The sequence below is a fragment of the Diadema setosum genome, chromosome 20, assembly GCF_964275005.1.
Source record: "Diadema setosum chromosome 20, eeDiaSeto1, whole genome shotgun sequence".
NCBI lineage: Eukaryota > Metazoa > Echinodermata > Echinoidea > Diadematoida > Diadematidae > Diadema > Diadema setosum.
The window spans coordinates 25,395,294-25,419,418 of NC_092704.1; the positions used below are offsets into that span (position 1 = coordinate 25,395,294).

Genomic DNA, 24,125 nt, shown 5'->3' on the forward strand with positions numbered 1-24,125 from the left:
AATTCCTCTTCCCCCCCCCCCCAAAAAAAAAAAGAAAAAAGAAAAAAGAGGGAGAGCAAGACACAAAGACAAAGAGGAAAAAAAAAAGCAGAAAAAAAGCACTTCCTGCAGCATTCAGGGTAGAGGCATATAAATTATACCACAACCCATCCTAGCTTTTATTGCACACATTATCACTCAATTAATTTCCTTCCTTCTTTCTGGAACATTAACACAGAGGCAGGGCTCAAGAGTTGTATACCTATGTGCTCCAGAAATCCACTCACCAGGAATAAAATGACGGGCAGACAGGTCGAGAAGAGAAGGGTCAGAGGTCATGACCCTCTGTCACCTCCTGATCTGATTGGCTATCCACTCTAAACCCTGGTACAGTCTGAGGACGAAGAAAGAAAGATACTTCACTGTTAGCACATACACACTGTAAGGACAACTTTTAGGACACTATTAAAGGGAAGGTAAACCCAAAGAGCAATGTGGATTGAGTGAAAGCAGCAACATTAGTAGAACACATCAGTGAAAGTTTGAGAAAAATCGGACAATCGATGCAGAAGTTATGAATTTTTAAAGTTTTGGTGTTGGAACCGCTGGATGAGGAGACTACTAGAGGATATGACGTATGAGTGGACAACAATACAAAGAAAATATAAAGGATATTCAACAAAAATTCACTTTTCTAGAATTATGAAAGAGCAGTGGACCAACCGCTTTCAGAAAGCAGGGGGAATAATTGCTACCCTTAACATATGTCAATATCAAGTTGATGGAATTTGTAGTTTTCATGAAAAATGGATTTTTGTAGTATTTTCTTTATATTTTCTTGATATTGTAGTCCACTCATACGTCATAACCTGTAGTAGTCTCCACGTCCAGCGGTTCCAACACCAAAACTTTAAAAATTCATAACTTTTGCATCGATTGTCCGATTTTCTTCAAACTTTCACTGGTGTGTTCTACTAATGTTGCTGCTTTCACTCAATCCACATTGTTCTTGGGGTTTATCTTCCCTTTAAAATGGTAGCTCTGATGACTGATGGTACATATACTGTACAAACATATCCATACATATCTTGTGTAAATATCTTGTGTATTGTCTACATAATATGTGTGTGTGTGTGTGTGTGTGTGATATAAGTCTGGATCCACCTTTGGTGAGATAGTGTATGGTAAATGTGTACTAAGCATCACATCAGAAAAGCATGCCATTGAATGGGCACGCCGTCGACCGAGTTGGGTGTGCAAACATGGCACATAAAGAGTTAACAAGACATTGGAAATTACTTTCCCCTAGACTATAAGCATAATTTACATGTTTCCTGTAAATGTCTTTTGTTAATCAAAACAGAAACACAGAAACTTGCTTTGTATGTGCTATCAAGTCCCATCAAGAAGTGGTAAATAAAAACTAACGCTCACACAAAATGTTTGCACTTTTATTCTAAAATTTGAATTTTTGTGGGCAAGGCAGTACATTGTAATACCTTTCCTTTTTGCATTACCATTGCAGTAGGCTGTATCAGCCACTCTATGGTGTGATAAATGAATGGATGCATCTAGCATAATATTAGGTATCCCTCATAGGGGAATCCCCATGTAAGACAATCAACCTGGCACACTGCTGCCCACGCTAACATCAAGCCGTCCCTTCATTTAATGTCGCCTCCTTTTTCTTGTTCTCATTGCTGTATGATTGACGAATTGCCTGTGTCAACACACTGGCTGTGCAGTATACAAATAGTGCACAGGTCTGAGTGCCTCAGTAACAATTGTGTGCATGAGGTAACTATGGAATGTTTATCCCATGAGGCAAAACCAAGTGGTTTTAAGCTAACATTCCATGGTTAGACATACTGCATGCACACTTGAATATTCCCACTGACGCACAGACATGTGCATTATCTGTTTTATAGAACGGGGACAAAGTCTTTTTGCCAGAAATCATTTTTTTTTTTTTGCTCATGAAACCTGATGGCAAATTTACTGGATGCATTTTCTTTTGGCCTGCCATAGATGCAAACCATGCAGTGATCAGCACTTCCAGCCATGCATCCAGTTATTACTGGAGGCACAGTGAATTCACTTGATGCATGGTTAGCTTGCGAATAGGCATCTCTCACGAGTGCGCAAACGCTTGCTCAGTGCGCAAACTCTTGCCACGATTGTGCAGTAACATGTTTGCAGTGGCTATCATCAGTGAGGCAACCTGTGGCCTGCAAGAATCAACACACAACTCTCGACCAATGAGATTGCAAAATTTTCTCGACCCATTCTATAATTTTTATAACTCATTCTATTCTATCATACTCACAATACACTTAGCGTTACATGCACGACACTATCACACACACTGTAAAACATACACAAACAATCTTACATATTCCTCTTGTGCAGTAACTTAACACCATGGCCTGAAGACCCGACAGAGAGGTGAATGCACTCACGAACTTCTTGATCTACCAGTGTGTATACCGTTGCAGAAAGTATGCAAAACATTTTGCTCCCACAATGTTTTGTGATGAGTCAAGTCTTTTCAAGACAATCCTACGAATGCTTAAACTTGTAATTCAGAACCAAAACGACAGCCCGAGAAGTAATTAACTATCATCGCTTCTCAAGACGTATTAAGGTTCGCAGCTCACAAATTACCAGCAATGGAGATGATATATCGTATGTCCTCCCCAAAAAAAAATTACAAGGGACCCTCCGCAACGATAACTTCAAAAATAGGGAATCAATCCAAACACAATTTCCGGGTATGGAAATATAACTCATTACCCACATCTGACAGAAAACTCAATCCGATTTGCTTCAGTGGTCAAAGAGAAATGAGGATCATTTTAGAGCATGTCAGAAAATACCTGCCCTTCAAGTTCACACATTAATATGCAGTTCCAAGAGCATCCAAGTGCTAAACTTGGAAGAAACAAGACCCATGACATGCTTTACAACGATCCACATTTCTCTGTTGACTACTACACCAAATTGAAGGGGGTTTTCTGCAAAATATAGGAAAGATGTTCTGTTTTTAGACCCTGAATTAGCATTCAGACAGTTTATATCATATTGAAAGATATCAATGCAGATATCCAACTGTATTTTTGGGGGGACATACTGTACAATAATGACAGGCATCATACTGCCACTTCTTCTAGTTTCTCAAATGTCAGTGGACTGGTGAAATGAAAACATCATGAAACACAAGACTGATTCAGTACTTGACTTGACAGTGTGCATTACTTACTACAGTAACCGGAGTGTATTCCTTACATTGATTCCACTCAAAAGGATCAATGGTTATGAGTGTAATCAATACAGTGAACATATTAAAGGGATGGTGTAGTTTTGGTTGAGATGGGGATTCAGGTGTTGAATTTTATGTGAGATAATTAGAAACCACTAATACATGAAATATTAAAGAGCATAAAATTCTAAGAGGTATCAAAAGTTTATTTGATAAAAATCGGTTTTGAAATGGCTGAGATATCTGGAACAAAGTAAAACAAAAAGGTCCTAATAAAATGTGGGACCCACCTTTTGTTAGGACCACTTTGTTTGTGGATATCTCAGTTACTTCAAAACCAATTTTTATCAAGTAAACTTGTAAAACCTCTTAGAATTGTATGTTCTTTTATATTTCATATATACTGGTAAAGTGGTTTCTAATTATCTCATAAAAAGTTAAAACCTGAATCCTCATCTCTACTAAAACTATACCATCCCTTTAAAGTGATCAGTGCCATATGGTACCTATTCGATTGATAGCGAGTCATAACATAATTACACAAGGTTTCCTACTAGAATTCAGTGACAAAGGCGTTTTGTTTTCAGTTATCCCATATGACAGCTATACCATGATGTACACTGTACGTACTGCACACACAAGTTATTTTGCAGTGTTTTCATAGCAACTCCTGCAGTTTCACCAACATGCATGAAATGAAAAACTCACAAATATATTGCCTGAAGTAACACAAACATGCGGTATAACTTTTCAAAGATGGGGATATCATGAATTGAAAAGTGATAGCACTTATTTCTCATTCCTTCACTGCAGTTCTTGATCATGAATTCAACCGCTCAGAAAATGGTCTGTTATGTCAAGATTCACTATTTTTTAGTGCAATCCAATTATAGCAAAGTCCTCAGAATTGGCAGTTTTCTGATGTTACATAGAAATTTTGTGAAAACTGAAAGGCAAAAGTACAGTATGTAAAGATGCATGGATGATAATTTGGTGACCAGAATTTTTACTTCTTTGTACAAGAATTTTGTTATAACCATGTTCATTATAACGGGAGTGCATTGTAATGTGCGTAGTAAGGCAAAAAAAAAAAAAATGTTGTATTGGCGTAACCTGCCCGACCCTAAAAATTCCGCCAACCCTATGTTTTTTTATTATTTTTTTTTGCTATCGATATCAAGTATCTTGTTGACTGCGATCGTGATCGCAAAAAACCCGGAAGTGGAAACGGCTCTGGGGATATCGGATGTACGAAGGAGAGATCTCGCTAGCGCCTCGCATAGCCTTGCTTGATCAATACGTCATCTGTTTCCAACACGGACGCGTACTCTATCAAGATTTATACAGCGTATACTCATACGGACGTGTACTCTATCAAGATTTATACAGTGTATACTTAGCATTCAGACTGCAATGTATTGTGCACAGTTTCGCCATAGGTTTCTTGTGTGGAGAACTTACACGAATCTGTATATGTGGGACTGTAATAGAGATCGCCGTGTGCGATGAAAAGATCGTACATATGGGTCAATTTGCATATCTTATCTAAGTCAAAATAGTAAAATATGAAGTGAAAACATTCAGGATAGGGATTTCAACATCTATAAATTCTGTGAAGGGGTATAATTTGAGTAATATCGGCCTCATAAATGATTTGTAGAATAGATGAACACAGCACATACGGTGCAGCAGTTGTAACTGTTTACTGAGCACGAGTTTTACACGTAAAATGCAGGTAGCAAAAAAAAAAAATCCGCCCGACCGACCCTATTTCAAAATCTCATGTTACGCCAATACAACCTTTTTTTTTTTTTGGCCTAAGAGAAATACGTACCCCTCCCCTGTAAGAGCACAACAGGCCTGTATATGCCACTCATGGTCCTTGACAGACGTCAGGTTAAGTTGCTGGGAGATTTCAGCGGAGGACATGGACCCTTTCAGATCTTGCTTGTTGGCGAACAGGAGAACAGCGGCATGCCTCAGATCCTGGGGGGCAATGAAACCAGGTGAAGTTCAGAGGGATATTAACTTTCAGATGTTGATCGTCTCATAAGTCTTCCTTTCTTTGCGGACATCATATCAACAACTGCACAGCCTTAAAAAAGTAATGTTGGAAAAAGAGCAAATGTTTCAGTGGTGAACTTTGTGGACATGGTTCTGCATGCTCTTTTTACTTTTTTCATGTTCACATGCATATATACATAGATACATATACACACGCATAATTAAAATCTAAATATGATATCTAAATATGGTATCAGAACAGGGAAAACTTTGTTATATTCTAATCACATTAATATTATTATTATTATTATTATTATTATTATTATTATTACTATTATTATTATTATTATTATTATTATTATTATTATTATTATTATTATTATTATTATTATTATTATTATTATTAATACTACTATCATTTTTTTTCATCATCATCATCATTATTACATAAATATATAGATATATAACCAATCAAAGAGCCTACACTGTAAATACAATTTGTTCCATACTACAGCTGAAACAAAACAATTGTCACTGTGTGTATCAGTGGTCACACAGCACAGCAGGTTTCATGGGCATGCCAGTGGTTAGCCTCTGGGTGCCAGGCTCTTTGTCAAAAAACAAAACAAAACAAAACAGATGCCACACTTAACCTGAAAGGCAATCAATATATGAACAACAGTGAAACAGTCAACGGATCAAAGATGGTGTGTCAAGAAGAATACAGTGTCTCACAATAGGCTAGAATCATGCAGGACTGACAGTGCCACAGCCTAGAGACACTGCCAGGCTGAAGCAAAATCCTGTTTCAGAAGACTACATATCACAGATTAAAAAAGGGGAGGGGTGGGTGAAGAGAACATATGGTGGGAGTGCTGGTATTTTTGTGTTTGGCCACGTGAAGGAGGGTGTCCACAGCGAGCCATCTGTCCAAAATGAATGCTACAGTCATTCAGGAACCAATCACACTCTGTTGTCACTGTTGTTGTTTCATATAAAGCACCATGAGCGTCATTTTTTATGGACTTCAGCGCTTTATATTAAGAGACCACTATCATCATTATCATATGGAGGTATGCGTGTCTGATTGACAAGCCATAGAGTTTGTGGCATGGACTAATGCCCACAGTTTGTGGAAGGCATGAACACATATCCGTGTACATACTCCACAAATCTAAATCACATTTAGAAACGCGTCTGCGCAATGTGACTCCAAACGAGTTCTTCGCAAGTCTAAAACTCCTCCAATCCTCCATGCAACACTTAGCACATATATACCCATAAAACTGGAGTCAATTGCTTATGAAACCTATCCATACTGCTCCCTTCTCTCTTTAAGCCACTGCCTCCCAAATACTGCAATTCAACTAAGGGTGAGGACATGGCTCATCCAATTCCTGGAAGCAATATGGCTTAAAGGGGAATGAAACCCAAGTAAACATGTGGACTGAGTGAATGCAACAATATTAGTAGAACACATAAGTGACGTTTGAGGAAAATCTGACAATCAGTTGAAAAGTTATGAATTTTGAAAAGTTTGGTGCCGCCATCACTGGATGAGAAGACTACTTCAGTTATACAATTATGCTATGATATAGAGAAAATTTAAAGAGAATTCCACAAAATGTATTCTTCTTCTTTTTTTTTAATGAAAAGTACACATTCCCTTGACTAGTTACTGAGAAACCAGTTGAAAGTAATATCATTCCCCCTACTAGGTAAGTTATGTGCTCTTTCATTATGTTACAGAAGTGAAAATATGTTGAATTTTGTTTCTATCATTGTCCATGCATGACACCACAAACTGTTCTAGTCTTCCCATCCAGCGATGGTGACACCAAAACTAGAAGAATTCATTATTTTTCTAAGGACTGTCTAATCTTCTTCAAATTTCACTGATGTATTCAGATAATTTTGTTGCATTCCCTTATAATAATCCACATGAAATTGCTGGGGTGACAAGACCTTGTATCTCAAATTTTGGTGAAAATTACTTTTTTGGGGGACTATTGTCAGATAATCAGCTATAAGTGATGTCCTGTGCAAATCCTAGCTTTCTTATGCCCCAAATGAAGCCACCACGGCATGTCAAAGGAAAGATAATCCCATTTTTTAATAGTACTTTGGCTGCCATGCTTTATCGCTCTCCAAAACATTTAACATTTTTTTAGATGAGAGGTTCTGTCGCCCAACAGCAATATGTATTATTTTGGTTTCATTCTCCTTTAAAGTGCACTCACCTCGTTGGCAAGCATCTGGTACAGCTCTGCTTTACTTATGTGCAACCTCTCCCGGTCTGTGCTATCTATGACGAGGATGATGAACTGGATATAAAGGGGGGGGGGGGGGGGGAAGAAGGAAAATAATATTATTGGCAACGAGCTTTGGGGAAAATCTCCAAAATGATTGCTCATCATTTTTTGCTCATATATCCTCTTCTGACATCAACTCATCAATTACATTTTGCATATTAGAATGATGTTGGTATCGATGCCCTAATGCCAACATAAAACGACAACAACAACAAAACCCCCAAAACAGCCAAGATCAATAAAACAAAAATGTTAGTGTAAGATAAAGTCATAATGCAAGACTGAATCTGATTCATCAAATCAATGGATCAAAATTACGCCATACATGGAACTGGAGCACTAATAGCTTTACTAGTAAAAAAAAACTAACAAACATACTATAGAGATGGCTATCAAAGAATAAAAAAGAAAGGAATCTTAGATAATTGTTATTAGACCTCTCAAAACAGGATGTGTTCTCCATCATCATGGATTTGAACAGAATAACATGAAAACAATCACGCTGTTTTTAAAGTAAAAAATAACTTCCATGGCAGAAATATAAGCCTGTTATGCAATAACTATAAAAGTACAATGTACTAACATTTGGCTTATTATTTCAAACAACACAGACAACAATGTAAATATAGGTGATTTGAGACTCCCAATTAGTTTTGATATACGGTGTACCTTAACTCCTATTAAAATAAACATAGCTTCCAGGACCTTGCTCCCAGGATCGTGTGTTTATGTCATGAAAATACACATGGAGAGGAAGGGGATGTCCCATTACAGAGTGCAATCAATATGAATACAATCCAAATCCATTCACTGTGTCCGCATGAAAAGAAAACCAACATTTTCGCAATCCTTTTCAATCAAGGGCCCTGAACTTTTCACCTAGTTCCCTGTGTACTACCTGCACTCTCCCCTAATTCTCATAATTGTATGTAAATGCAAAAAAAAAAAAATGAGATAATAATGATAATAACAATAAAGATTTAAAGGTGGCAACGCGACTTAATTTTTGTCATAACGTGCTGGCAATGCTGTGCCAGTGTACAGCGCGAGCTCTATTTGGTCGTACATGAAAACATCAAGCACTGTCCACATTATCACCAAGTTACAGAAGAACAACAAAATCATCTAGAAAAATCACCCTTAATTTCAACTTTTCTATTCAAAATCCAATCTGGTCCATGGTGGTATAAGGGCCTATCAAACATTTCCCCCAACGATCATGATCTTTACAAAAATCATTTTTTGTGCTATTGTATGAGTACACAAATTTCATCATTTCTCCTGTGAGGGGGAAATTATATCATATTCCCAATGGAAATGTTCTGCATTCTGAAAAAATAATACTAACAAAGCCAAATGAAAGAAGAGATCCTCTATCCGGTCTAAACGATGGTGTAAAGGGCCATGTTATTATTTTCAAGTTGGTTCCAAATATTCCCTGACTTTTTACCATTTTTTAAAGTCCTATTGTCAGTGCTCACTGGGCATACTCCAGCCCTAAACAATTCATATTTTTCTGTGGGAAATAATCGTCAAACCAGCAGGGCAACGTGAATGTGATTGCTGACAGGGAAAAGAAAAATTCCCCTTTTTTTTTTTCAAAGGCTTGGCAAGTATTTAGGGGTGCATTGAATAATCAGGATACCTCCAGATTGCCAACAGCAGTATTTCATTCATGCAGAGCACTTGACTACAAGGAGGCAATTAATAAAGCTTCATTTTCATCACACAATATACTGTATCACAACAATATGGCATTTGGCAAATGTTATCTTTATATATTGCTATTTACAACCTCCATCATTTTAGCATTATTACTATTCATTAAAATTTACCACCTTTGTTATTTCATTACTGTCATAATCATCATCATTATCATTACTGCTCCAACTCTCCCACTATTATCATCCTCAGCACCATTACTACTATCACTAACATCGTCACATAATTCTCGTTTCGTCTTCCATGTTCTTCCTCGTATTTTGGGTTTTGTTTTTCTTTAATTTGGAAAATTTGTGCTATTTACTCGATACTGCATTCACAAAAAGTTCATAAATTTAATGCAAGATTGATGCGAGACTCTGTTCCACATCAGTCCGGCATCAACTGCAGCTTTATTCATTTTTTTTTCTCAATCTCCACGGACAGCTCACCATCTTCTACCAGCAGTGCACTGGCAACAGATCGGGCACCTTCATGTGGATATTGCACAAAAGCAACTTGTGTGTAACAAATCTCCAAACCCGTATGGCGTATTAAAAAAGACAAGGTTATGAAACCACAACAACAACCAGTGTGGATTTTTTTAAAATTCATTTTATTATTATTATTATTTTTTTTTACGGTTTCTTTGTGAAGAGAAGCCCTGTGGAGAGGAAGGTCATGTATTTGGTGGGAAAAGTAAACCTTTTTCATGTTATCGTTCATAATCACTCCTAACTCTTGATGAAAGATTATTACAAATGATATTTATAAAAAGTCACAAACATTTTCACATTTATAACCACAGTTTGATATCATACACTTTAAAAACACACACAAAAAACCCCCATGTATCTTTGGTAAAGACTCTATCTGCATGTTGCCCTGCTACAAACTTTGTTCATCTGTCTTTGAGGGAGACGCATTCATAGTGGTTGCCATCTTGTATCAGCTCAGCACTGAAACCACTTCCTAATTGTACAAATCCAACCCTCTTGAACAGGTTGTAAATGTGCGCCTATTTGGAATATGTTCTCAGCTATACATTATCTGTATATTGGCTGTTTTTGCTTTCCAGTTTACAAAACTCAACCCCTTGCCTCTCCCAGATTCCTCCCACCTCCCCCTCACCTCACAAGTCACCCCTCCCTCCCCCTCCTCCAACAAAATTAAAAGCAAAACAGCATCCATTAGCCCATAACTTGTAACTGTCTGCTTGTGTAGCACTTTTCCCAGAATCATGGCCTCTTGAGGTCAGTCTCTTCTCAGTGACTTTAGGACCGAATCACCAATGCAACCCTTCGCCCCTCCAACCCGACTATGGGTGCAATCATCGCCCCCAGAAGTGGACAGGTGGTATACAGTACCTGTGTGCCTGCGTAGTAGGTGTTCCAGGCGGTGCGCAGTGACTCCTGCCCTCCAATGTCCCACATCAGAAAGTGGATGTTCTTCCATGTAACCTCCTCCACATTGCTGCCGATGGTTGGCGAGGTGTGGACCACCTCATTCATCAGTCTGAAATGTCACAATGTCGACATACAAATGTGCCTAAATCACAATTGAGTTATTTATTCATTTATTCATTTATTCATTTATTCATTTATTCATTTATTCATTTATTCATTTATTCATTTATTCATTTATTCATTTAGCTTTATTTTTGATAAAAGTATACATGGTAGTGATAAGTCACATTCAGAGCCTCGGGGCCTCTTTTTGAAGTGAGCCCAGTTACAAGTATTAATATTGGAAGCATGTTGTCAAATCCCATTGCATATTAGAAAACACAAACATAATACAACATGTTAAATATTATTAATATGTGGTATCATCCCGACAAAGATTACAAAAAAGACATGGTTTGCGTGAGAGAAGCATTAGTAAAACACATCGGGGAAGCGTGACAAAAATCAGACAATTTGTTCAAAAGTTATCAATATTCAAAGTTTGATTTCCACAATCACCAAAAGACATACAACTCCCCCCCCCCCCCAATTTAGAAAATGAATTGAAAGAATGTGTCATTTGATATTACAAATATTCACAAAGCTTTTCACATGAACAGAAATGTCAGTATATTTTCTTGGCAGCAAGAACAGGTTCTTTAATACCAGCATTCCCAACCACAACTTTTGTCATGCGAGAGGTATATACTCGACAAGCAAAGTACATGTAACTTTCTGTTCTGAACTATACTCTCTGTGTCAACCCCCTGAGTATGGTTACAAAAACATACTTACAATTGTCCTATATTCTACATTTATATCAGTATATTGTCACTTTGTGTAAAAGTAAACATTTTCTACACCATCAGCTTTCTGCACTCAATTGAGAGAGACAAAATTCACGGGTGTAAATTTTGCTACCTGCCAACTGATAACACCCTTAGATAATTTCCTATTTGCTTGGCAAAGGTTTTGAAGCACCCACATAACCAAGTGCTACAGAAATCACTAACACACGCGTTAACAAGTCTGCAAAGAACCATGGCTGTGTTTGTCACACAAATTTGGAGACTTGTGCAAAAATATCTGTTCCTTAAGAACTCCTTGAATTTTAAGTCAAGTGTAATGTCATAAAATAGCTTTCTGCTACCTGAATCAACTAAAAAGCATTATGTACACTGCATACATGTAGCATTAAATCAAATTTGCATACAATTGTACATACATGTACCCTTATGATCAGTTTGCGCTCTGGTTCTGTAACTGGACTGCAGGAGTTTAAAGGGATCGTATAGTTTTGGTTGAGACATAATTTCAGGTTTCTAACATTTTTTGGTGAGATAATGAGAAACCTCTTATGAAATATGAAAGAGCATGTAATTCTATGAGGAATTCAACATTTATTTGATGAAAATGGCTGAGATATCCAAAAAAGAGCAATTCTAAGAAAGTGTGGGACCCACACATTATTACGATTGCTTTGTTTTACTTTGTTTTTGGATGTTTCAGTCATTCCAAACCCGATTTTCATCAAATAAACTTTGAATTCCTCTTAAAATGGTATGCTCTGTACTATATCATAAGTGTATATCTCACAAAAAGTTAAAAGCCCAATTCTCATCTCCACCAATACTGTACCATCTCTTTAAGCCACGTATACAATGTGCTCATACTTACATTTGATATAGAATTGTTGTTTTGCCTGCATTGTCGAGGCCAACGATGATCACCTTGTGTTCTGAAAACAGAATTTGAAAGAAGAGAAAAGGAAATTAAACATTTTTCTCTTGGAACTTCTTACAAAAATTTATATCAAGCATTAACCTTCAGTTAATGCATTGATAACTTTTTACACCATTTAGATGAATGCTGAATGGGAACACTAGCCAGTTTAAAATGTAACAGTTCAAATATTTTAAGTAAGAAGACTGTTGACATATGAATAACGGTGAAGGCTGGGAAGAACAATTCAAAAATGAAATGACATAAAACTTCACACAGAAAATTAAACTGCATAAGGTCCTCTCACAATGTTTATTTGGCTTGAATCCATATCAAGCGTAAGTTTCCAAACTCCTCTATTATAACTACAAATCAACAATTAAAAATATGCTACATGTATATTAATAATTATACAAAAATTCAAGCAGTGAAGAATGCTAGGCTTCAGATGAAATTTATTTGACTCATCATTGCTGTGATGTAAAATATCTACAAAATTTACAGAACAATGACAATATGAATAATAAAGGTCTTGGATTGAGTCTACCACTGTGTAGAGAAGCTTGATAAATGCCAAATAAACTCAAACAACAACAGAAATAAGCTGATATATCATTCAGTTTCAATGTACGTAGAAGAGTAACTGCCAGGGCTCAGAGCTTCTGGATTGTGTGTGTGAGTTATGGTACAACAGTCAAAGGGTGCTGATCCCAACCCAGGCTTGCAATTTGGGTCTCTCTTGACAGAATTTTTCCCACATTCAAAAGGGGGAGGGGCTGGAATGTGGGAGGGCTTGGTGACGAGGCTAAAGGTTAGAATTAGAATTGCAGGTTTTTTTTTTAGGAGTCAGGGTTAGGCAAACAGAACCAATGTAATTGTAGGAAACAACACTACCGTGGGGTATAAGTTTCTCACATCAATGTACAAAATGTATGTGTAACTATAAATGTACAAAAGCACAAACTATTCTTAAAACTTGTGAATTGTTTGTTTTAAAATATCTTCACAACAAAAGTATCTGGAATATACAAGTGTATGATATCTAGACCGTCTGTCAGTGGCCACACTGTATGTACACTGACATACATTTTGTACATGCAACATGTACAACCTGTACTTTGCAGAACCACTGTACACATGCCTACAGTACGAATCCCCCCCCCCCCCCCATGTTCTCTTCATTCGCTGGTGCATGCATAAATAACATTAATAGTAGGTTAAATTTTTACACAAAATATTTTGCATTGGTGCTTCTTAGATTGTAAATAAAGGGATGATCTTACAATGTGTTATATAGTGTCACATATATTGTATACACCCTAGAATTCACATTCAACGGATGAATTGAAATAGTATGTACATGTAAATGGATGGTCAGAAGTGAAGGGAGCCAGAGTGGTCATGACCTTTGACTTCATTGACATTGGAATCAACAGCAGGGCACCAGCTGTAGGCTGAGATTCCATTTTTATGGTTTCTCTTATCTCTTCTTTTCTTCTTCTTCTTTAAAAAAAAAAGAAAAGAAAAAAAGGTTGCCCATCAACAGTTCTAGGGTTTCTCAATCATGCTGTACAGTGTATGTAGGCCTACTGGCTCTGACTCTGTCATGCACAATTAGCATGTTTGTCCAGAGGGCATTTGCGAAAAAAGAAATTAATTCAAAAGGAAACCTTTGCCTTTTAATACTGTGATTTTAGTATTACACTGTTGGAGATTTCCTGAATTCCAATGGTAACATCTGCTGTAATATCAATAGGCAGAAAAAAAAATAATCATGCACCTTCCACATTAAATTATTTCAGAGACGTCATAAATGTAAGAGCAACAATGACTCTTAGCAGGGAGAGGGCTGTAGTTTCATAATTTTGATGAATGAAAAGACATGATTTTTGTTTAATATTTTGTGTAAATCATATACTGTATTCGCTGAATATTTCACAAGGTTTTTATTTCTGTGAATTTTGCGAGTGTGGTGCTAAGGCAAATTTAAAGGCCTGCAAAAATATTGACTCTGATACCGAGATGAATGTGACGTACACGTAAATATTTCTCCGTTCAGTACTGTACTCAACAATCGCGAATTTAACAACTTGCTAAATGCTGTAAAACGAGGAATGTTCGCGTGCATCTTAATTTCGCGAGCGCCAAGATTCGAAGAATTAAAATGCACGCGAAATTTCTTGTCTACACTATATGCATTGAACGCCAGTGGCAATTCGCCAAAATTTCATGCCACGAAAAAGGCTGTCGGCTCCAATTCGCGAAAATTTTGTGCCGCGAATATATCATGTTTTACAGTAGTCGGAAGCCCCGATTCACGAAAAATTAAGACTTGCTATTATGGTGTATGCAGTACCAGAGGGTTACCCAAGCTATGATACCATTGCTCAATCTTTATCACTTTGGATAACTCTCAGCATCACCTTTTCACAGAAAAAACTTTGAAACTTGATAGTTCTGGTACTTTCTTCAAAGAGCTATTTGATGACCCTTTGAAAGTCATTTAGTACGTGTGATTACAATGTATGTACACAGAGTGGCATTTCAAAACCTGCAATTGCAGTCCGACGTTTTTATGAAACCATTCATTTGCGTGTGGGAGAGCAAATTCCTGGGACGCAATTCAAATCCCTGCGGATTTGTTCTTCCAAGTTGTAATCGGGTATTAACACCGTGGCAGACTTTTCAGCGCTTGCACAACAGTGGGGCTTCCTCTACAGGACAAGGTGGGCGCACATGTGTGCAAAGTAGGCTGGGCACAACACCCTTGTGAGAGTCTGCGTCACGACAATGAAAAATTTGCACAATGGACATGCCACGGTCTGGCAAAAATGACATCACCAGATTCTGACTTGTACAATGATGCATCAAAAAGAGTACATACACCGGTAACATTTTCACTCACACGTCACAGCGATAGACCAGCTCCTTTCATTGATGCCCTGCCATGCATGAGCAACTGTTATACTAATGGTGTGCAACTCGGGCAGGCACCTGCCCATGTGTGTCCACTGCGACTCTAGCTAGCCATTTGCAGACTGTACAAAATGTTTTTGGTGCATCGATGACGAAGTGAGTTCATTCAAGTACACCATCGGCAAACATGTGCTCCCTCTGGCATCATGAGTGCAAGCAATCACGGTGGTTTTCAAATAGAAGCCGTCATGAAAGAGGCATTCCAGGCAATTTATACAGTCAATTTGACATCATGTCGTACACAGCATCATGTAGGCCTATACATTTGTGGAATTTATTGTGATCCTTAAAGTGTATCTGTACACAGAAATTAAGTTTTCTAACATTGTAAGTTACTGTACTGGTAATACTCCTATCAAACATAAGAGTGCAACGTTACTCACATACAGAGATAGTGTAGCCATATAAAAAGAGAAATAGAGCAATCTCTAAAATGCCGAAAATTACATGCGCCTTGATCTAAGAGTAGTCGTCTGGCGTTATCGACTGCATTCGATTGCGTAGTTTGATCATTTTCTGTACGATCAGTGTACTACGATACTCTCAAAACACGCAAACGCACACAAATGTCCACATGCGCAGCTGGGTTGGTGCTGCCGCGCCGCACCGGGCCACTGACCAGGCAGCTGCGGCAGCATCTACTCATGCGGATACATCTACTCATATGGCTCAATGAGGCGATACCGATAGACGGTATTCGATATAGCTGTGTGCAGACGGAGGCGAATGAAGGAAACATGCACACACTGATGGTCTATGTGCGGCTACTGCTTTCAAATCTGGCTACTATTGCAGCGCCCACTAGTGCGTGCTGATTTATTAAAATTGATATTTCACAGTTTTGGGCATTTTTTGTGATGGGATAGAATTTTTTCTAGAGTTCTTAGGACATGCTTTCACACCTCCCAAATTCAAATTTTAGGGGAGAGATTCCCTTTAAACAGATAAACCAGTACTCTAAAAAAAAAAAAAAAAAAAAAAAATCACAAGAGTTGTATACACTGTAATACACTGAACAATGATGACACAGAAAGCTCATACATTCCAGTATTACCATTGTATGTAGCAATGTACAATGTAATTCCATTACAATACTGTAAAACTGTACCATGTAATTCCATTTACAATACTGTAAAACATGATATATTCGCGGCATGAATTTTTCGCGAATTGGAGCCGACAGCCTTTTTTGAGGCATGAAATTTTTGCGAACTGCCACTGGCATTCAATGCATACAGTGTAGACCAGAACTTTCACGTGCATTTCAATTTTGCGAATCTTGGCGCTCGCGAAATTCGCGAAATTAAAATGCATGTGAACATTCCTCGTTTTACAGCACCACTCACTTGACAAGGTCACCTGTGTACAATCTATACACGTTTTCTTTTGTTCTGCTTCCTTGAATCTTCAATCATGCATTCTTACATGAAGCTGCTATACCATCATCCTTATTCAATGCCAGTTTTGTCATGAATTTTGAAAAGATCCTAAAAAATCCCAATCACTCTAAATTCTGAAACTTTGCACCCAGTATAACCAATTTACAGATTATATTCAAATTTGTATGTGTATTATACAAAGGTCTAAAAATCATTTGGAGGTTCCCTTTAAATGTGATCTGTACATTTGTAGCATCACACCAAAGACAGTCAATGAAATCCAACACACGGAACTTGCACAATAATTTTTGTGTGCAAATTCTGCAAGCATCCTGTTAAAGGGACATTCCAGATGATTTTCATAATTTCACATCATGTAGTACATAAATCGACAACTCCATGTATAGATATGTGGAATTTATTGTGGTTCTTGAGCAGAGAAACAATACTCTGAAAAACCTTAAACAAATTACACTGAACAAGGATGATGACATAGGAGGTTCACATATTTCAGAAATGTAGCAATGTAATTTCATTACAATACAATACCGCTTGCTTGCGAGTTCATCTGTGTATAATCTATGCATGCCTTCTTCTTTTGTTCTGCTTCCTTGAGCCCCTACTCATGCATTCTTATGGTGACTCTGCCATGTCATCATCCTTGTTCATTGCAATTTGTTCTAAATTTTGAAAATATTCCTATTCTTCATCCCAATTATCACATATTGTGAAACTCTGTCCTCAGTATAACGTACATGTGTATTTATAGTTGTTCAAATGTAAAAGTCTGAAAATCATCCGGAGGTCTCCTTTAAATTCAGTAACATGACCACGGGTATACGTGGGATATGAGGAAAGAGAAAGTATGTGTATGTATAGCTTTGAAATTATTATTCCTCTATACTGTTCCACCTTCTTCAGAAAAAGTGCATAGCTGAATAAATTGGTCTCCACCGGAAATTGCATATGAGAGGTATCAACAATTGTTTTTCCTCTTTTTCTGTGGCACAATCAGTACCTTGGTACGCATACGATTGTATAGCTCTCATTAGCATATGAATGTATACACCCTGTAAACATTTTCTTGAATAAAGAAATGATTCAATCAAAAAAAAAAACATTTCTTCAGCATATTTACATTCAGCTTTAGAAATGAGCATTGCATTAAAACCCATAATGCCTAGGATACCCCAATGAATGTAATGTCAAGATGCTGTGAATCCACTTGCCCACAATTACTGTATACACCGAATATTTTTGCAAGGTTTTCATTTTCGCGAATTTCGCGAGTTGGGTACTATTTTGTGAATTTAAAAATGCAAAAGCATTAACTGATCCTGACATGAGTGTGACGTGCAGGCATTCACTTCTCCATTCAGCGCTGCACTCTACAATCACGAATTTAACCACACACGAAATTGTTGGGAAGTCCGGATTTCCAAAAAATTAGACTCGCTATTCAATGTATGGCATACACGTACAGTACCCTCTCCATGAAAGATAAAATGAATATATAGGCATATAACATTATAAAGAATTGTGTAAGATGGCAGGCTGCACGCTAACCAACCTGTCTGTCAGACCAGTAGGTACCCAGTTTTTCCACCCTTTACAGGTCCATTCCTGTACAATGTACGTACATGTATATTAAAGGATACTGGTCAGACAGTGATTTTTACTGGTCAGGGACCGTCAGACCAGTGCTAGCATGCAGCATTAAAGATGGGATTATTGCTCATTCAGACAAAGACAAAAGGGGGAAATACATTGGTATGTTTTTGTAATGTCCTGAAAATCATGCCATGGCAGTCCATGGTGGTGATGAACTGCGCATTCAATAAGCTGCACAAACATGTTGTATGCACACAGTACACATGGCAGTTTTCTTATTGTTCATGTAACATGTAAGAGATCATACAGCTATTGGAATTGCGTTTGTTCGCTTTCATGTTGTGAACTCACATACGAGATAGTTTGTATTACCGGTATTCTATGTCATGTGACTGGAATGGATACAGTCATAGCAGACACAATTAAATGGCTCATAAAGGAAGCCACAACAATGGCCTTTATAGAGTGTTGATGTACAGTATCTGCACAAAATCATGTCAGCCATTAAAGATCCAGTTTACCTTTGGGAACAGTGATTTAAAAGATTTTCAAAATATGACATTTATTGCACCACAAAACATCCTATCAATAAAAAAATTTCGCGATAAGGCCTAAAATGTAAGGAGATATCTGTATTTTTCTCAATAAACCGTAACTGTAGACAGTTAAGTCTGGAAACAATTTTATTATAACTATTATTCACATTTTGTATATTTAACAATGCTTATAAACATCGATTTTACCGATTCAAATTTTTACAGTGGTTGTTTCTATCCCTACATTGTAACTCACATAAAGAACTATTTTAAAGCACTAATGTTGGGTTTTTGTTTCATCTGCAAATGATAAATTATGTCTTTAAGACTTTGAGTAGCCCTAATAATGTTGTAATGATACAAAGAGCCTTCGACTACAATGGATACATCTGTATACATTTTTAAAATGTACGATGTACTTACTGTACTTTAATGGATAGTAAACACATCATTCCGGGAACAGAAGTAATTTATGTCTACATTGTTGTTACAGTTGTACATACTTGCATTATGTACAATAGAATGCTGCAAATTGCTTTCATTGAATACACTGGTAAGTGTCATTATGAATATTCCAACCATGGACATGTTATTCATTCAGAGCACAAGCTATTGATAGCCACGCTATACCCAGACTATCAGCGAGTGGTCGATATGTGCAAGAACAAAGTGATCTGGAATGCAAATACTGATCTGATGGTTATTGTGTACAAGAAATGGGGTTTAACAGTGCAGGAAAAATTTAAGCAACTACAATATTGAGGGGACGGAGGGTTTTCTACACCTGTAATATACTTTGTAGTTTTATACCACTTTGCTTCACAATGTGGGCCTATACCATATGTGAATGCAATAACCTATGTTAATGACTTAGGAGAACTAATAACTGTAAAGAGCTTGAGAAAGAGTAGATGTTATTTTTATACAGACTCATGTAAAATAAGCACAAGAAAAAATATGAGCGCAAGAGTGATTATGTTTACAGAGCAATGGCTCAATAGAGCAAACATAACTTTGATTCTGTGTGTGCTCATGGCCTTTGTAAAAATTGATTCCATGTGTGAAATGTCATGTTTTTGTATCCTTTTTTTTTTTTTTTGGTATCATTTACGTATTCACAATACTCTGTGTTTTGCTTATTTTGGAATTGATGACTGGAATCAACAAATACTCCTTTATAAAAACAGAGAGATGTAATCTAGTTTAGGAATTCATCAATCATCTTGCAGTATTACTGAAGTGGAATGAAATGTTGTACAGGTATCACACAAGAGATATTAGCAACAAATGTGAATGGGTCATGTACACATTGGAGTATGCAATTTCACATCCAGCAAAAGCAGTGTGGACATACAACTTTGTAATGATCAAGAAATTGGAGAATCATGTTTCTCAGCACATTTTCTTCACAAAGTCTTATACAACATTACATACAGTATATCGGGTAATGCATTTTTTTTTGTTGTTGTAACTACAATGTACATGTAATCTGTTGATCTTGGATATCATCGCACGTATCCCAGATGGAGGAAGTAGATTTCATTACATAAATTGTAGAAGTCATACTTCCATTTTTTCCTGGACAAAAAACAAACACGGTGTTTTGATTTATAAGTACTAGTGATAGGATCATCATACAATATAAACAATACAGACACTATAATACGGAGCATGCTGTTTTTCTTTCTTTTTTCTTTTTTTGTAGAGGACATTCACAGCAAATTCATGCTATCTTTACAATCTTGAAATAGCAAACGATCTCCCACTCATACACGATTGTACATTGTACTTCTTTCTAAAGGTTTTAATAATGCCCAATTATTTTCATTCCAAGCAATCTTCAAGCTCCTCTGTTTGCAACAAGGCCACACTATTCTTTACAGAACTAAAGAAGTGAACTTTGAATGCAGCCCATACACCAGTATATTATTACTAAATGATTGTCTTTTCACCCCATAGAGGTACCAGCCTAACCAACACAAATAATCATGAACAGAACTATGCCATTTGCCAACGAGCAACTCAACATGATCCAATGACTACTCAATTATTACAAACAACACAATCTGTACGTTCTGCAATCAAGGAACAATTTGCTTTCTGTTGTTGTTTTCATTGTTATCAGATACTAAATTGCTGCTAATTCCATGCCAATTAGGGGATATTAAAGAAAGTCTTAAACACGAAGAGCAGTGTAAACAAGTAAATTTGCATAGCCATATTGTCAAATGTAAAAATGCAGAAACACAAGTTATGTAAAAACACCCAGAAATTAAAAAAAAAAAAGTTTGATGTCAAACTTCAGAAAAGTGTCAAATCCCTCCATGTTTTGTTTGTTTTTTCCTCTTTCCTTTTTTGCCAAAGTTGGGATGTGGTTTGTATGGTGGTGAAGATTTATTGTCAGCAAATACAGTACATATTAAAGTTTGTTTGTGTGTGTTGTTTTACAATCTTGAGTAGAGCAGTATACAACATTGTACCTGTCCTACCATGTGAATAACCAACATCATAAGAGCAGCGTTGGGCAAACCAGACTGCAATGGCTTTACTGATACCTCAGTCCACCTTCAAACTTCCCTTGACATAATGGGCTGTACATGTAAATAGAACAGGTGCTATTCTATCGGTGCAAATAAATACTGGCCATTCCCCTGGACAAACAGTTTGATAGATTGCAAGCATTCTACCTCTCTGATATGTACATAAACCTACTGGACAAAGGAATTTAAAAGAATTGAAAAAAAAAAAAAATTTGAGGTGGCACTCCCATTTGAAACCTGGACCAGGCACACATAAACATCCAGTGGAACCCCCTTGCTTGGAGCTCGCTCAGTTATAACAATGACATGCAAATATCCAAAGTTCCTTTTATCAGCCAAACTCCAGAGGTTCGAATAACAGTGTGTCCTGGCGTTTATTACTTAAGGGTGGGACGCTTAATCCCTTTTGCAAATTCCACAAAATTGTGCATGGTTGAAGATTAATTTTTCTCATTAAATCATGTATGAAATATGTACATATCATGTACACCTCAGAGTTTATCCCCCCCCCCCAAAAAAAAAAAATGAAGAAAGGTCTTTTTTAAATTACCTACGTGATGCACCTCTACAATTTACCAGCTTTAGTATGAAAGGAATCTAGTGTTCAGGGTGGCAAAAGGGACAAACAAATGAAACGATCTACACATTGCAAGGGCTAAGTTGACTACCAGTATACAATTTTGTACAAAAATGATGAAGACATTAATATCCATGGTACAACTTGAATTTCATTGGGTGGTTTACTGTATACGCCATATAATAGCGAGTCTAAATTTTTGCAAATTGTGACTTTTCGATGATTGCGCAAGGGGTTCAATTTGCGATCTTGAAGCACAGTAGTGAATGGAGAAATGTACAGCGTGTATGTACATGTATATGCAGCTCATTCATGTCGGGATCAGAGTCAATATTTTTGCATCTTAAAATTTGCTATTGGCACCCGACTTGCGAAATTTGCAAAAATAAAAACCTCATTAAATATTTGGCATATAAAGTAATAGAGTGCTCACAAATTTTGATGATAAAATCTTTGCTTTGATGGAGTGTGATACACTGGTTTTTTTTCTTTTGTCTTTTAGAACAAGGGTGGCCCTTCCATTGTCAATATCAAAGTGCAGTGACCCATTAATTTATTTCACAAAGTTCATTCACCCATATCAGGGATGCAGCAACACAAACTAGTGAAAACCTGATTGCTATCAAAATCATTCCTGACTATTTTTGCCAATAATTGGCCAAATACAGTCTCACTACTTTAATGCTACAAATCGACTCTTTCAATAATGAGCTGTATATTACAATAGATGTACATTCACATTGTATGTACAGTACAGTACTTGTATGCACATTACATGCAATCCACTCACTGTCCAGCCGGCAAACATACCCAATATCATAAACAACTCTCTCACTTGTGGCTTGTATTCGTAGATCCGTAATTGCAGATTAAATTACAGTGGAGTTTTAATCCCCCCCCCCCCCCTCGTAATGACTGAACGACAGGCAGTACTTCTCTGCACTCTTGAATGAGCATGGTATTTTGAATCATGCTAGAATCATGATAATGATTTGGGTCAGTCTACACTGACATCACCTGCAGGAACTGCAATAATCTGAAATGTGTATTAAGGATGTACATGTTGTACATACAAATTTTGTATGTGCAGCTGTTGTGTTTACTACTTTATATGATGTACATGTATGTATGATATATGATACACTGGTTAGCTGCATCAGTTATATTTTGTGCGATTTTCAAAATGAATTCGACAGAGATTTAGAGCATTTATACAGCTGTACCTTTTGCAGCGTACTACCTAGGGGCTACGCAGCTCCATGACACAACTGTGTAGTTATTACTCACTGTATCTCTACTGAGCTAGAATTACCAATGATGATTTGTTTTGTACCTGTTGTAGGCAAATTTTGCATACACAGTGATGTAAACAGGCTTTTTCCTCATGACAATGCATCACGGTGTAGACAAAATTGCAACATTACACCTCTCCACTCACACTGTGACAAACACAGGCCACTCACTACAAGCCATGGTGCAGGAGAATGAACTGTGAGTTCTTCAATTCAACTGTAATACAGATTAAATGCATCGGAAATCAAGCGACCTATTGACCAGACTAATCTGTAGAAGTCATGAAACACACTCCTGTATTTATACATCCAGAGAAGTCTACTTTATTCTTCTGTTGCCATTATCCAGACATTTAACAGCTGCACGGCAGTAATGCGGACAATTTTAATCCAGGCATTCCCTTACTTAATACCCTTTTCAAAATTCAGATAAAGTTCTCTTGTTATGCACATCCAGTATTCCCTCAAAGGGGTAGATACAGCTGTAAGTCTATTACAGCTTTAAACAACAACAATCATGGGTTTTGTAGTGAAATACTGCTACCACAGTGTAAGCAAATTTTTTCAAACATCTCTCTTGTTCATAGTTGTGTGGCGCTGTACGCACACAGTCACACACGGGTACATGTGGACAACTCTACAACGTGCCTGAGGTTGGCAGATACTAGAAGTCATTGTGCATGAAATGGCACAAAGTTTGTACCAACTGTAGAACTCGATGGAATCCCATTCTCTTTGCTCATTTTTCCAACACAAGAAATATCTTTATGGCACGAGACTTTTAAAATACAA

At 37.1% G+C, this 24,125-nt stretch overlaps 1 protein-coding gene across 1 annotated transcript in view; it reads right to left on the bottom strand.

Moving 5' to 3' along the window:
- Positions 1–281: 281 nt before the first annotated feature.
- Positions 282–24,125, bottom strand: part of LOC140243746 (ADP-ribosylation factor-like protein 5B) — a 38,648-nt gene continuing 14,804 nt past the window's right edge. Inside the window, exons 3-7 of the mRNA XM_072323413.1 lie at positions 12,378–12,438; positions 10,623–10,770; positions 7,483–7,566; positions 5,073–5,224; positions 282–373 (exon numbers count right to left, since the gene is read on the bottom strand). Of these exons, the coding sequence (XP_072179514.1) occupies positions 328–373; positions 5,073–5,224; positions 7,483–7,566; positions 10,623–10,770; positions 12,378–12,438 (491 nt within the window). The 3' untranslated portion in view covers positions 282–327. The remainder of the gene's footprint in view (positions 374–5,072; positions 5,225–7,482; positions 7,567–10,622; positions 10,771–12,377; positions 12,439–24,125) is intronic.